At 40.9% G+C, this 15,165-nt stretch overlaps 2 protein-coding genes across 14 annotated transcripts in view; both read right to left on the bottom strand.

Moving 5' to 3' along the window:
• Nucleotides 1-47, bottom strand: part of LYPD6 (LY6/PLAUR domain containing 6) — a 40,989-nt gene extending 40,942 nt beyond the window's left edge. Inside the window, exon 1 of the mRNA XM_046944172.1 lies at nt 27-47. The gene's annotated coding sequence lies outside the window, so the exon portion shown is untranslated. The remainder of the gene's footprint in view (nt 1-26) is intronic.
• A 1,787-nt stretch (nt 48-1,834) lies between these two features.
• Nucleotides 1,835-15,165, bottom strand: part of LYPD6B (LY6/PLAUR domain containing 6B) — a 32,559-nt gene continuing 19,228 nt past the window's right edge. For 4 of the 13 annotated variants that reach the window (XM_046944166.1, XM_046944165.1, XM_046944163.1 and 1 more), the window contains 6 exons: nt 10,029-10,148; nt 8,742-8,774; nt 6,994-7,144; nt 5,779-5,877; nt 4,825-4,955; nt 1,835-3,523 (listed from right to left, as the gene is read on the bottom strand). In XM_046944166.1, coding sequence (XP_046800122.1) covers nt 3,359-3,523; nt 4,825-4,955; nt 5,779-5,877; nt 6,994-7,144; nt 8,742-8,774; nt 10,029-10,067 — 618 coding nt within the window. In that variant the 5' untranslated portion in view covers nt 10,068-10,148 and the 3' untranslated portion in view covers nt 1,835-3,358. Of the gene's footprint in view, nt 3,524-4,824; nt 4,956-5,778; nt 5,878-6,993; nt 7,145-7,278; nt 7,312-8,741; nt 8,775-10,028; nt 10,149-15,165 lie in introns of those variants that run through there. The other 9 variants (XM_040704383.2, XM_046944167.1, XM_046944168.1 and 6 more) reach the window with 6 other exon arrangements.

Here is a 15,165-nt window from a genome sequence, read left to right as displayed (position 1 = left end):
ACCCACACCAAGCAGCACATCCCTACCTTCTGCTCCGAGCAGCACAGCAGGCTGATGTCCCTCACTTCACTGAAGATGGAGGAGACACGAGGACCCCAAGCACACTGCTGCACTCCAACACCACAGCTCCAGCACAGCAGAGGGCCACCAGGTGCGCAGAATGGAGGCGGGCTCATTTTCTTAATTGGAGACACCTGCAAGCAGCACCACCTGCCATGCCCTGCACTGCAACAGGGCTCCTTCCAGGCTCAGGACACAGAAAGAGGTTCTCCAGACCTTTGCCTTCTGAAATAACTACAGTTTTTGTTGATTTTCTTGCTCTATACACCTGAAATCAGCACTTCATCCTGTTTAAGTGACTGGACTGTATGCTTACAACCTACATCAAGACTCCAGTTTTCCTGCTGAAGCCCCTTGAGAAGGATGTTTCACTTTTTGCTGCTTTTCTGATTGAAAGACATGGCAAAAAAAATATTCAGTACTTTTCAGAAGTAGAAATGCAATGCTGCTTCCTCCCTGCTACGTGCCTGGGGGGTCTTCCATAGATCATCCCATGCAATGTAAAACAAATAAAATGATACACATATATGTCACCAAACAACCTCATCTTTCCTCCTTAACCGCATCAGATGGTTTACACGACATATTCATGGACAAAAATGGGATTCTTACTCTATCCTGCGAGTGAGAATGCAGCAGGCTGGACGTATACACAGAAGTATCAGTACGTGTCGTTACAGATGAGCACTTACCCAAATGGCACTTCCAAAGCTGCATGGCTAATTGAGGCATTAACACATCACATGCATATGAACCAAAACTGAGAATGAATTCTGATACTGGAAGTCTGCTACATTAAAAAATACACCTTTAGCAACACAGAATCCCTTCATTAGCTCAGGCTGCTGTCTCTGTAAGAGTTAAAAAGAAGGCAGTTAAAATCAAGCACAGTACTTTGGCACTTCAGTGGAACTCTTTATTTTATTTTATAGACAATTCTTCAGCAAATGCATACATTATGTGAGGATTCCTTATCTTTTCAGCATGACAAAGAGAATAAAAAAATCAGTTCAACCAAGAGAAAGACGAGCAGAGATGCACACGCATCCCCACAGCCTTTTGGCAGCAGCAGAGAACCTGAAAGTCATTTCTCTGTGCCAGAGCCCACCCTCTGGGCTGCTTTCCATGGGCTTCCTGGCACTCCTGAATGCTCTAAAATGGCATTTGCAGAGCAAGTATTTATGGTAAACTCATGTAAGTCTACAATGCACTTTAATGCCTCATTATGATTGCCATAATTGTTCACAGAAACAACATTATGGAAGTACCTGTGTTCAAAGACAAAACCAGGATAAGATGCGTGGTCCCAAACATCATGCTCAACTGAGGAACGCCCTGAGGAGCACAGGGCAAATCTGGGATGATTTTTCCATGGGAGAAAAGTTCACAAACCCTGAGGGTCACACAGCAACAAACATGTTTTTCATCACTAAGCATGAATTCTAACTATGACTGTAGCTATGTCTGAGCCCAAGATTAGTGCTGTAGGTGTGTCGTTACCCAGGGATGATCTTTGAACAAAGCAAACGTGTCCAAAAGTCATCCTTGGCAGCTTGGCATGTTGGATGGTGCAGTGACTTAAGCCAATGTTAATGTTTCAAACCCCCAGTTTCTAGGGTTAGTTTAACGTTTTAGAGATCACTTCTAAATCTCCTGGTAAAGCAAAACTCTTAAGAAACCTCCATCTCCAAAAGACACTGCAACAATTTATTCCAATTTTCAACCCCTCTCGTTTTGGCTGAGCCACTAGAAAAGACCACAACAATCGCAGAGATAAATGAATCATAATTTTATTCAGAAAAAGAAATGAAACGTAATTCTCCAACCTTGTTGGGTCAAATCATAGAATCACAGAATGGCCTGGGTTGAAAAGGCCCACAATGCTCATCCAGTTCCAACCCCCTGCTATGTGCAGGGTCACCAACCAGCAGACCAGGCTGCCCAGAGCCACATCCAGCCTGGCCTTGAGTGCCTCCAGGGATGGGGCATCCACAGTCTCCTTGGGCAACCTGTTCCAGTGAAATCCTTATCAGTGCTGGAATATTGGGGCACCAGAGAAGGGAGAGCTCGAAGAAACACAATTTGGCAAAGAGGAGCAGCTGAAATTTGTTAGATTCAGGGTAATATAGTACTATCCTGATAACAATCTGAAATCAGTACCTGCTGGCCTGTACCATCAGTGAGTTTGCAGTGCAAGGAGCATAAATAAGCTAGAGCATTAATGAAGTAACTGTACATCTGACTTATTGTGGACCATACTGAGGACAGCCTCCAACTGCAGAGCTGGAAAGGGGTGGGAGCTCACTGGAGCAGCCTGGGAGTGCTGGTCTGCATCACAGGCTTCACAGAAGGAAACAAAATGGGGTTCCAGTACATCTCACTGATGTATTTGTAGCTGTTCATCTAATTAATGAACTGTCATCCATACGACAAGCATTCAGATCGTCAAAGCTGTACAAATAAACCCCATTAATCACTGTAATACTGTAATAAAAAAAAAAAAAAAAAAAAAAAAAAAAAAAAAAGCAACAGAGTTTGGCCCAAACTTTTCAAGTGCTAGATAAAGCTATGTCCAGAGGTCTGGGATATCCAGTTGCTGACTTCTGATCCATCAAGGAGAGCACATCAAGTGAGCACTTGAGGTGGGACTCCACTGCAAGAAAATACTGCCACTGAGGACAGTAAAGAATTCTGAGTTAGGTGCTCAACCAGTTCACCCTTTTCAGACAGAAACTCTACGTAATTTCATATTGTTTTATAATTCCAGTGAGAGACATTTTATAGGAAAGAGAGGCATAAAGTATGATTTTATTTCCCACAGAAATGATAGCTCTGATCAAAGCAGAAAAAATTCTTTCACATGTGTTCTCTGTGAAAACCATAACTAATGATAAGCTTACATATAGCTTACAGCCCATGTCATTCATGCATAGTGATAAACAGCTTAGAAGCAGTTTCCATTAAAATACAAATTGGCACACGGTCCACGGAGAGCTCCCCTTTAACTCATCTCATTGTGAATCATAACAACTTGATTCTGCCTCACTGCCCAGTCACCACTGGGCTTTCTGTTGTGCTTCTTCTGTGTGTATGTCTTGTCTGTCTTCTTTAAATACTGCGGACCATTTGAAATATCTTCATTAGAACATCCAAGGACTGCATGATGTACACACCTTCCCACTGTCCTCTCACATTTTATGTCATTGAGAAGTCTTGGTGGTTTCTCCTTGAGTATACTGGGCTCCTTACCATTTCCAAGGGCCCACAGAGGCAAGTGGTGCAATGGGAGGATGCTGCATCACGACAATGCAATTGCCATGACTGACACAAGCACTGCAATGCTGACCGTCCGCCGGCTGCCACCCGAGGTTCTCCGTGCGTGCAGCACAGCAAATACTGCATTTGTGTGATTGGTTGGGATCTCCACATTGCAAATCATGCCTTCGCAGCAAGAAACACATTCCTGTTGAGAAAAAGGAGATCACTGGACACAGGGCAGTTCAGCAGTGGCTTCTAGAGATGCATGATCTGCAAGATGACTGCAAAGGATAATAAACTAAACACTTCACCCAGCAGCCAGACCCAGGGCAGCAGATGCAGCACTGGTGTTACAGCTCCTCCTTCCAACCATGCACCACAGCTTCCCCAGAGTAACTCATCACCCAATCCAATAACTATGCTACAATAAACAGTTCCTTTGCAAAGACATGGAAGGTTAGACTGACTTCAATCCCCAAAATAGTTTAGCAGCTCATAGTAATTAAAAAAAATAATATTAACTGACACAGGATAGGAAAATGAGCTTACATCTATTCCCAGAGTTGTGAAGAATTTTAAGAGGAAGATCATCAAAATATATCAAGTTATCGAAACAGAGTTTTTTGCAGAACATGTCAGTGTCACTGAAAGTCTCTCGAGACAAGAAAGGAACCAGACAAGCTGCAGGAGTTTTATGAAGTGAAATATGGAATACGATGGGAACTGCAAGACTTGAGACTGGCACTGCCCATATAAAGAACAGGACACCCAGGTTACAGCCCTTAATCAGTGGTGGCACTGGGACAGTGGCAGCTAGGGGCAGTGCCTTGCTTTTCAAGGTTGGCTTGATGGGTCTGTAAATAGGAATTTTCTATCTTTCAGAAGGTTTTATGCTACAGAAAATCACTTTTTTTTTTTACCTTTTTTAGATTTCTGCCATCAATCTAACATAACAAATTACAGTTTTCTTTACAGTACTTCACAAGCTCCCATTTGGGAATTATTCCTCTCTGATAAATGGTGTTTGGCTTCTGTCTTTCACAGTTTATTTGGCATAGCTCTTTGCACCTTATATTTTCCTTTTAGTGCATGAGTTCCTTTTGGGCACACAAGGTGTGTTACTCAGACACGTGTCTGGAGCATCTGAGTCCCACAGTGGCTTGCCCAAGTGCTGGTGGCATCACAGCTGCAGCACCACGAGCACAGATGCAGGCTGCCTTACTCAGAGCTCAGAAACCAAGGTCCATGAATAGGGTGTATATCAGCAACACCCCAGAAAGCTCAGGTGCTTCTTTAGAAGTGCTTATTACCCCCATCACACAGTCACACAAATAGGAAAGTAGGAGGAAAGGGGTACTCATGCTTCTATTGGTGAAACTGGATTTCTATTGTGAAGCATTGGACAATATATGCTGGCATGTGCTCTTCAGCTCTGCAGGAAAAACAGCTGCTGAAATGGAACCCTTAAAGCCAACATGCTGCTCCTGTGTAAGAAGTAATGCTTACTGTGTGACCACTTTCCCGGTGATGATGGCAGCCTACAAAATGGCATTCATCCCCAGTAGCACATTTTTTGGTGACCGATGTACTCTTCCCATGGTCTGTGAAGAGATGAACTGTCAGACAGTACTGCGTACCTACAAAACAAATTTTTAAACATTGATTTTCAGATAGTATGCACTCCTCTGCAGGGTTCAAAAGCTTCACAAGATTTAGCAAAATACTCCCCTAAAATTATTTATTCGGGTTGTAGAAAGCCTTTTTTCAACTCACTCAAAATACTACTTAGCAAGAAATTAGCGATGAACTCTTAAGCTTCACTGATCCTTCAAACCTTCAGAAAAGCTGCTACCATTTAAGCTACATATTTGCACTACAGACTACACATTTATCTTCCATTTTCTACTTTTTTTTTTGCAGCACATTGTTTTCTTTGTTTCAGACATTTCCCTCATTCCTCTGGTTCATTTCTTTCCCTTTCCCACCGTGACCACCACTGTGAAGAAAAATGAGGAAACATATTTCCATTCTTTTCTACATATCTATCATTCTCTCATACAAGTATGTTGCCCAGTCATTCAGGTCTTGATTGTCACAAGTGAGCCCACCATGACCACCGTACCTCTTTGGATGTTATCCAAAGAGGAGGAGATAAGACCAAGAAGGCAATCCTCAAGTTTTTTGATAACAGCCTTAAAATTAATTCCTAGGATTTACTCACACACATATCTATTTCTATATATACATATTAATTTTTTCCATTGTTGCTTTGCACTCTGAAATGGTCAGAATATTAAGCTCAGCAAAAGTCATATGACTCAGGCTCACTAATAACATAATTGAGGGCATCACTGTGTTGGTATGTTAATCCTATTCAGTTAGACTTCAACAAGACGGCTGAGTCAGGGAGAAACAAGCTGAACTGTGTAGGAAGAAAGCCCTTAGTGCAGAAACACTTACTTTCAGGACACCACCGATCTTCAGCCCATCTGTTACAGTTGTAATTGTCCACCGCATTATCACAGGTAAAGCACTTAAAACTGTTTGGAAATGGAGTGGCTTTGAAAGTATTAAAATACAGTAAGTTTACAAAAAAAAAAAACAACAACAAAAGAAAACCATAAAATACTACTTTGAACATTTGATTTAAGTGCTTGCACACACATACACAAACACATTGCATACATGTGCACCTTCTCAGTGATACTTCACTGTTAGATAAATACATCCTATGACACAAGGTTCATTGAAAGATTTTAACTGCTTTTGCTATGCCTTATCTTTAAAACACTTCCTCCTCTTTTCACTCTCTCACAATCCAGAATACCTTTTAAGCATCGGTGGGAAAAGCAGTAATGAGAGAACATCTTATATATATTTACATGTATATATGTACACATTGTAATACATTCAACTGTATGTTGGTGCAGGTACACAAACAGTCTACATTTCTTTGATGCAAAAACTACACCTTCAAAACCTGCTTCTGGTCTTGATCTCCAACTTTGGAGAATCTGTTCCCTTCGACAAAGGGATCAAGAGGGTTATTTGAAAAGCTTATTTACATTACATACCTATATATAAATGAATGTAAGAAGCACAGTTCCCTAGGTGCACCTATAATGTATCAGGTTTTAATATCAGGAAAATCTTCTCTTAAGTGAAGGGATAGAGTACTTCTGATGTTAGATAAGAGGCGAAAGTATGATGCTATTAGTGACAACTGGATTCACAGGTCTCACAACATTTTTAATTACCTTCAGCTTGAATTAATTGCATGCTGCACACCTATTCTTCCCCTTACAAAAACCCCAACAAGATTAAAGACAAAAGACACCTGTTCTGTATTTATGAGAAATCTACTGCATAGTATCATCTGCAGGGAGATGCTTCAGAGGCAGAAAAATATCATAAAAAGCATTAAAAAAGTGAACGCTGTTGCCGTGGTGAACTCTTTAGTTTAGTGCTGCATTCAACAGTTTGTTTACTTTCAGGCAACATAAACCTTAGAAATAAACTGCTCTGGGTTGAAAAGCAGAAGTTTTACTTTAAAAATCTAATCCTTCACGTTTAAAGAGGAAAAACAGCTAAGAAACAAAGTACAGAATGCATATGGAAATTAACTAAAATACTCTTACTACTACACATGCAAGAAAAGCATAACTGTCTACTTACGGTCTAGTGGAGGTCTCACATTGTAAAAGTTAATGTTCTTTGCTGAAACCCAATTCCCTGAAAGGAGGAAGAGTGGAAGAAAGGCTCCAACCAGCGTGTGACAGAACAGCAGCATGCTGAATATGGTACGTGAGAAGTAAAAGTCTGAGGCCTAGGAAAGAATAGGAAAACACTGTTTATGGGGAATCATAAACAACAGCACATTAACAATAAATTAATTCTGAAACCTTGAAAGTTCAGTCCGTAGATCTATACTGTGAAGATGGCTAATGCAAGCAAGCATACCTCGTTAACAATGAGCAACTCAAAGCTGAGCAGTTACTGCCTTCTGCTGGCCAAGATCCTGCACAAAGTACTTAAATTTCCAAAAAATCCAAGAATACTGCTTGTTTAATCTATTTGTCCTTCTAAGCAAAGTCAATCTTACAGATGCCTTGTAATCATTCCTGAAAATCAACACCGAAACAGAGATCCCTTACATTCTACTTGAATGAGACAGGATTACAGTGCCATTAAAGACAGCACAATGCAGACAAATGTTGGTTTTAACACCAACAGCCTAGAACCCAAGATTTAACCCATCCAGTTCCTCTACTGATGCAGATCAGCATATTTCTATTGACTTCAGGTAAGGGACACCATCTGAATCATAAATGCATTTATCAGTTGTTTGGCATTAACCATCATGGGTGTCAATTAGATTTATTTTAAGTGCATTCCAAGGAAATGTTAACGAAGATGTTTGGTGATGATACACATTTTGGAGAACTGCAAAGTAGAACATTCAGAGAGATGAGATAGACATTTTGGGTGTGGATTGTGCATTTCTGGGGGGCCCTCTCTGTCTTTTGGCAAAGTAGAGAAGAACTAATCCATTAACTTTTGGTTCAGTTTGATATTTAGATGTACACATGCACACATGTGGCAAAAAGAAGTGATACAGGACCTAGTTTCAATATTAAGAAGTAGAATGGTATTAAATGGCACTCAGCTCATGCAAACTCCCAACAGGAGAAACAAGATTGAGTGGAGGCTCCTGCTAAACCAGATGCATTGCGTTGAGATGCCAGCTGAATTCATCCAGAAATTCCTGTAACCCTAACATAAAGATTGCCACCCATTTCTACTGCATCTGAATCAGAACAGCAGAAAGAGTGTCTCTCTAAAAAGGGTGAACAGTTCACGAAAGATGGGTTATTGTGGAGATTGTAATCGTGTGCAATTTGTATTTTCCCAAATCTATCAGCACTACAAAGGAAAATCACTGAACTGAGAGTGATGGGAGCCCAGGTTGGTGCCTAAATCGGGCTTGGACTTGGTGATCCTAGATCTCTTCTTAATGTTTCTATGCACTACATCGCATTGCTCTGACCTTTCAAGTGCTACCCTAACAGAGACGTACAGATTGCTTCCCTCCCGTGATAGCCCAACGTCATAAAAGAGAAATAGAAGACTAACTGGAGAAGCAATAGGACTACACAGCTCTTCCATGAGGACTAGTGTAATTTTTTTTGTAAGGGAAAAACACTTTGCTTGTAATTACCTGGGTGGGCCCAGCCTATACCAGCTGAACATACATTTCACGCTCTGGAGATACCTATCAAATCTGTTAACACATGCTATGACCAAAATAGAAGCATTAAGCAACAACAAGGTAATCTAAAATAGCAAAGGCAATGATCAGAGTCTAGATTAGAGATTATTAGCAAACTATGAAGTAAGCAGGTCCCCCACAGCTCGTTTCTTACCGAATCAGGAACATGAATATGTTGGTCCAATCCCTAAAAACACCGTAAAATCCAAAATAAATAACAGCTACAGTTCTCTCCAGTTAAGCATACGTTTGCACAGTGATAATATGTAGCACTGAGGACAGTTTATAATGCTCTTATCTCACTAACACATATTTTACATGTACACTTTGCTTTTATTGCCCTTTTGAATCTGTTGAGACACAAACCTGTGCATCCTGACTTGATGCTTTTCCTCCACAAAACAACTTTTTGCCCCAGAGAATTCCCTTTCTAAGTTCCCCAGACAACTTCTCTTCTTTATGGACACTACTTGTCCACATTATCCAATCCCACACTTGTGCTATATTTTTTATCAAGTTCCAACAGTCTAACCAAGAGAAAGAGTCACTGTAACGCACCAAACCCTTCCATTAATACCACAACTACTATTTTAGATGAGTTAAAGCACTGAAGTCAGCCTAATCACAAAAAGTCACAGGTAACAGAAGCAAGCTACAACATCACATACAACAGCTGTGTTCAAGAAATGCCTGGATGTTGTACTGAGGGACATGGTTTAGTGGGGAAATAGTGGTGGTAGGTGGAATGTTGGACTGGATGATCGTGGAGGACTTTTCTGATCTTGGTGATTCTATGATAAACATATTTTCTATATAATTATCCTTTTTCAAGAAAATAGCCACCCTTAGAAACCTTATCTTTGCATCCTTATCACACAGGAATGGTTCTCAGTTACTTATAGGGCAGTTTAAGGCCCTCAATGCCTACAGACTACCACGAGCATTTTGGTAAGAGCATAAGACAAGTATCTTCTGATCCTCTAAAGCCATCACCCTCCCTATGTTCCCTTGCAATACAAGCTGTGCTGGTGTTTTTTGAATGTTACAAGCAAGCCACTTACAAATCAGCAAGCTACTTTTAATCGAGTTGGAAATTTCAGAGCACTTCAGGCAGTTAGATAGAACTTAATTCTCTCAGACTCACTCTGCAGAAAGACAGAGTGCTGAATCATTTCAGCACACAACAGTTGTATGATTTCTCTCTTCAACCTATTTTCTGCAGTTTCTACTGGAGTGAGGAAGAACTGCCTTTATGGGCAGCCTGGTCTGCAACCTGATCTGATGCACCTGGGGAGCAAATCAAAGGCACAATTCCACTTGTGCCAGCTTTCCACAAACTCAAGCTCCCTCCTGCTCCCCTCCCCAAGTTCCTATTGCTTTCCCCAGAGCAGCTCACACCAAATGGAAAATTTTAGAGAAAAAGACCAGCAAAAAAGCTCACCTTCAGCTGGTATAAAGCACCGTAAACTGACCTCGCCATTTGCCGTACTCAAAGGTGTCCTTGTTTGCTAACCAGGCCAATAAATAATGGATGTCGTTTGAAACAGTCCTGGTTACACAGCTGCACCAGAAGCCATTTTCAAATAAAATAGGAAAATATTGGGAAAAAAAAAAAAAAAACAGCTCTGTTATCTCATCCAGAATCTTTAAAATGCTTATTTTCTTCAGTCTCTTATCTCGACTGTGCTCTCATATAATATTATTCTAGCAGTATGAGCAAACACTTCATTAGGCACAATTAGGAATTCTCATTAATGAAAGGAAAAAAAAAAAACCTGTCACTCTGTAGAAGATTAACTTATATAAACAGGAGAAAAGCTGGAGATAGCATTCACAGGGCAAGGGGAGGTGACCCAAGAGGGAAGGGCTGTCAATGAGTGCTCTGTAAGGAACTGATAACTGAGGCACGTTTCAAGAAAATCATGAGGATAATGGCTGAATCGACAGATATGCTTCAGCAGATTTATTTCACAGTGTGTAAGAGAAGAGTAGGAAGCACTGTGCTCAATTTCTAATTTTAATAAAATTCAGGTCTGTCTACGTTGTTTTTCCTGGCAGAGTCTATGGAGGATTAGCAGATTTAACATCAGATACGGAATGCAAATGAAACTTCCTCCTGTCATTTAGTAAGCAATTTTCAGGTGCTATTAGATAATTGCAAATGCTTACATAAAGCTTATTAAATACAACTTCAGGACATGAGAGCTGGAAATACATAGGCAGAAAGGTATGTATGGTAAGGGCTGAAAGAGTTATAGCCAACACCTGACATCATCAGGTGTTCCCTACATCAAGTCAGAAAGGGTAAAACTGACATTTTCACTTATGTAAAGGGAGAAAAATAGCTCCTCAGCTTCCTTGTTCCCTACAGGAGTGCTGCCATTCTCATGTTCTTTCCTCTAGAGATCATTTAATTTGATTTGTAAAGCAGTATTTACCACACTTCAAAACTCAGAGGGTGAACAAATAAACGGGGAGAATAAGAGAAAAGCTTCATTTTCTGTGGGTAATAAGCGAGTATACTTAAAGTGCATTTTAAAAGGGGGGAAAAAGGAGGTATTTTGGAAGACTAAGAAGCCCCAAAATACTACTGCAGATGTGCAAAGTGAAACTATTCATTATACAAGTTCAACCCTTTCTTATTTAATGAACAGCTGTTTCTATTTTCCTCACAGCATGTTACCATTAGTACAGAATAACAAAGGAAAAGTTTTTGTGTTGCACTGACACATAACTGCAACTAATAGCACTGACGGGATAGGATTTACGCCATCAACATCATTTTTAAACTCATTTTTTTATCTTCACCCACAGTACACTTAACCATGCCTGGAATTAAAATTGGTCTTAATTACAAAAAATGATAGAGTTCTTTATCTAAGGTCTTATAAAAACAAAACGCAGACCTGGCAGTGACAACACCATTTTGCTGGGGGTATTACACTGGCAGGGCGGGTAGTGATGCAACCAGACCTTGAGACACGTAGGTGTCTGAGTACTGACACAGTGTGAGCAAAACAACGGCTTTGGAAATGATGAATGTGATGAACCTCAGCCATACCATGGAAGTGAAGCATTCCCAAGGATAACACATGCATTTGTTCTAAGCTCACACAAAAGAGAAGATCCACGGGATGAAAACTGCTTTATAATTCGCCTGACACCTCGTTCCTTTTACAGCCAAAACTGCTCGGCGAAGAGAAGTTCTGAGCACCGACATTCATTTGAAGGCTCAGAATCCCTGATCATCTTTGAGAAGTAATTTGTTCTACCTAAAAACCCATTAAGGAGGCATACATTCCCTATTCCCTTCTGTGAGTATAGAATTTCCTCCAACAACTGCACTTTGTCAAAGCTGCGGATAACCATAAGTTTTACACTTAAGCTTGTAACAACTTCTTTATATCACACATGAAATGGTTTTAAATCTCTCTCCCACCTGTGCAAGACTGGAAATGGGAACTTAATACTATTCTAGAGAGAAGGGGAATAGGCAGTGCTTTTACTTGCCTTGCAGAAGAATCAGATGAAAGGATTCATCTGCATTTGTTTTAAAACAACTTCCATCTTATATACACACAAACTTCCCACATAGGACAATATAATTTTGCATTTTTCCTACCCATAACTTCCCACAGTTCTATCACAAACTATGTGCCATGTAACGTACACCCAAAAATTACATTCTAGGCCATAAAGCATAAACCACTCTACGCAATAGAAATGAGAAACTGCTTGACTTCCATTTGGGAAACAAATACCACACTCCCTTTCAAACTAGAATTTCAAATTGAGATTTGCAAAGAAAGAATCTGCTAGGAGAAAAGATGGTTTGGATGCAGTCCTATTTCAAATCTGAGATCCCTCATCATCTGCCTGAACCTAAAAAGGCACTGTAGGAGCTGGGAAATTAGAAGGCATAGCAGCTTCTGCATCACAAAGACATTTTTCACAGGCTCCACGCTCACTGTATTTTAGAGCTAGGATTTAAGCTACACACCAGCTGAGCTCATAAACCTGGAAAGAATGCTTAAACCTCCTTTAACCCAACCCCAATGTGTGGTAAGTTCACTGCTGTCAACCTTGACTTCCTTCTTTCAGAGCACAGGGCAAGTTTAAAAGTCAGCTGTGAAGAACAAGCAGTCTGTCTTCACATTGAACTCACCTCAAAGAAACTTGTTTATACACAATGTGTTTGCAGCAAGGAGATGTCTCTCCCTACGCAAATTACAGCAGCTGAGAAAACGAACTGGCACCATCTCTCCCCAGGTGACATCTGTGCTCCCCTTGCAGCACGCTGCTGTCAGCCAGCGCTACATCCCATTGAAACAACATGTCAAAAGCACCTGGATTCATTTCAAGAGCTAAGACGTTCCATTTTTGAGAAACTCTGTATTGAGAAAATGCAACTCTAAAAGCAGAAATCTTTTGCAAGTTGTACCATCATGGCCTATATGATCTTTCCATCTCCTAAAAGGACCAATTTTCACTGCAAATGTGCTGGAGGCAGGGAAAGAGGGAAATTCCGATTGCTGTCAAGTGAAAACAGAATACAACAGGAGCAGCCATGCAATTAAGGCCTGAAATTGTATTGCCCACAAACCTGCACTGCAGCTCAGCGTCATACATCACACATAACATCGCTAGCATTGTAACATAACTAGTTTTGAACAGAAAATTAATCACAGTGTCACTGACTACACTTCAGAAAATGCTTTGTGCACAGAATCCCCTCTTCCACATCACTGAGGCTGATCCCTGCAGTCACTGAAAACCAATGCAGTGTTTGAGTAACTGCCATTATTCTGTCTTGCCCTACGCAAGCCGACATGACATCTCAAGCAGTCTTGCAGATGTCGTTTTCAGCAGATAAGCTCAAACTGTGCATTTTCTCCCAGCTTTTTCTCTTAAGTCTCATACTACTTCACTCTAAAGCAACAGACAGTTGAAACATGGCTTGATAGAAACTAAGGATTTTCCTTTTGGATAGATTTATTTCTTTCTACTAGAGATACAGCCACTGAAGGATAAGAGAATCCCATTTCTGAGACAAGGTTTTCTGTTTGCAGACACTGGTACCTGTTAAGAAAACATAAATGTACATGGCAGAATATATCTACACATGTTTTACAGCATTGTCTTAAAGGTTAACTTGGATGACACACCCAGGGCATGTGAACTCTGCAAAAGCAAGAGATGAAGCAGGGTGAAGAGAACAAGGCTTCATTTTTCTAAGGCTACTAATAAAGCATGCTTAAATTCCTTACGCAGATTCAATCACAAAAAGAATTAAGAGTCATCTGTTTGTTTTGAAATGCTTTCAATGAACTGGGCTTAATAAACTGCTGACCTCTCCTGTCTGACCTAGCATAAAAATGGCATTTGCTTCCCATCATCACCTCTAATCCATGCAGCTGAAAGCAGCAAGAAGCAGATCCCAGTTTTTACTAGATGAGAACTATTACCCACGAGCAGCACTTGGCACAATTTGTTCCCTGAACAGCCCCAGCCAGCTTTCTGCTGCAGCAAGAGGAGTGATTTGCTCTCATTTCAAAGGGAGGTACAACACAAACAGAAAGAGCTCCTTTTCACAGCTTCACAAAAGCCATGTTGACATATATGCCATACCTTCAACTGCAAAATCCAAGTGCTGCACTGTTCTCTTCCTCTAAGGCTCAAATTTCTTGAGTAAGAGCACAGAGCTTCCATGTCTCCCAGCACAACTGAGTACTAAGCATTAATAATTAAATACTGGGGGGTTCAACTGCATGATCTCCAGAGGTCCCTTCCAACCCCTACCATTCTGTGATCCTGTGAAATGTAGTCATATATAATTGAAATTAATTGGAAATCATTACTTTTTGTCCAGTTTCACTGTAAACATCCATGCTCCAGAACTGGAAGCCCATCACTGTGTAAGCAGCTGAAAGGACACTTCACGTCCACCACCTCACAAGTACTTGTTCATTTGCTAGGGCCTCAGAGTGTCATCCTAGATAAAGAATCATTCCCAGGATTCAGAAGGAATCGAGCACCCCTCACCTCAGGTCTCTTCATCATTGCCAAGGATGCTCATACAGCATTTCATAGCCTTTTTCATAATATATTTCCCTAAAGGGTCACTAGATTTTTTCACTGCACAGTGTGCAGGACAGGGAGCCATCCGTTTCCAGTACCAGCCATTTGTCAGGACAGCACCAAGCTGTCTCTGCTCCTCCTGCAGCCTATTTCCCTTCAGATATCCTTCCCACCTCTACAGTCCTGCTCTCTGAGAGGAAATCAGCTTTAGCTTCTGGGTACAGAGCTTGCATTCCCCAAAGCCCCCCTCCATTCCTCTCCATCAACTCAATGCAGGAATAAAACAGAGCATGGGAAGCGATTTCTAATCTGACCTAACAGATAGCTTTCATCCAATTAGAAGAACAATAGAGACCACGTGCACTCTCTGCCTCTGCATTTATCTGCCCAAAAGACATTCTTAAATACACTGAAAGTGCAGTCACAAGTAGCAGTATGAATGCCTGTGGGTGGGGAGATTTATTTACTCTCTATATCGCCTGCAGTGTAGTGCACAAGAC

This window comes from Gallus gallus, chromosome 7 (genome assembly GCF_016699485.2).
Source record: "Gallus gallus isolate bGalGal1 chromosome 7, bGalGal1.mat.broiler.GRCg7b, whole genome shotgun sequence".
Taxonomy (NCBI): domain Eukaryota; kingdom Metazoa; phylum Chordata; class Aves; order Galliformes; family Phasianidae; genus Gallus; species Gallus gallus.
The sequence above is the reverse complement of the archived record's forward strand: the minus strand, read 5'-3'. Positions and strand labels throughout refer to the sequence as shown.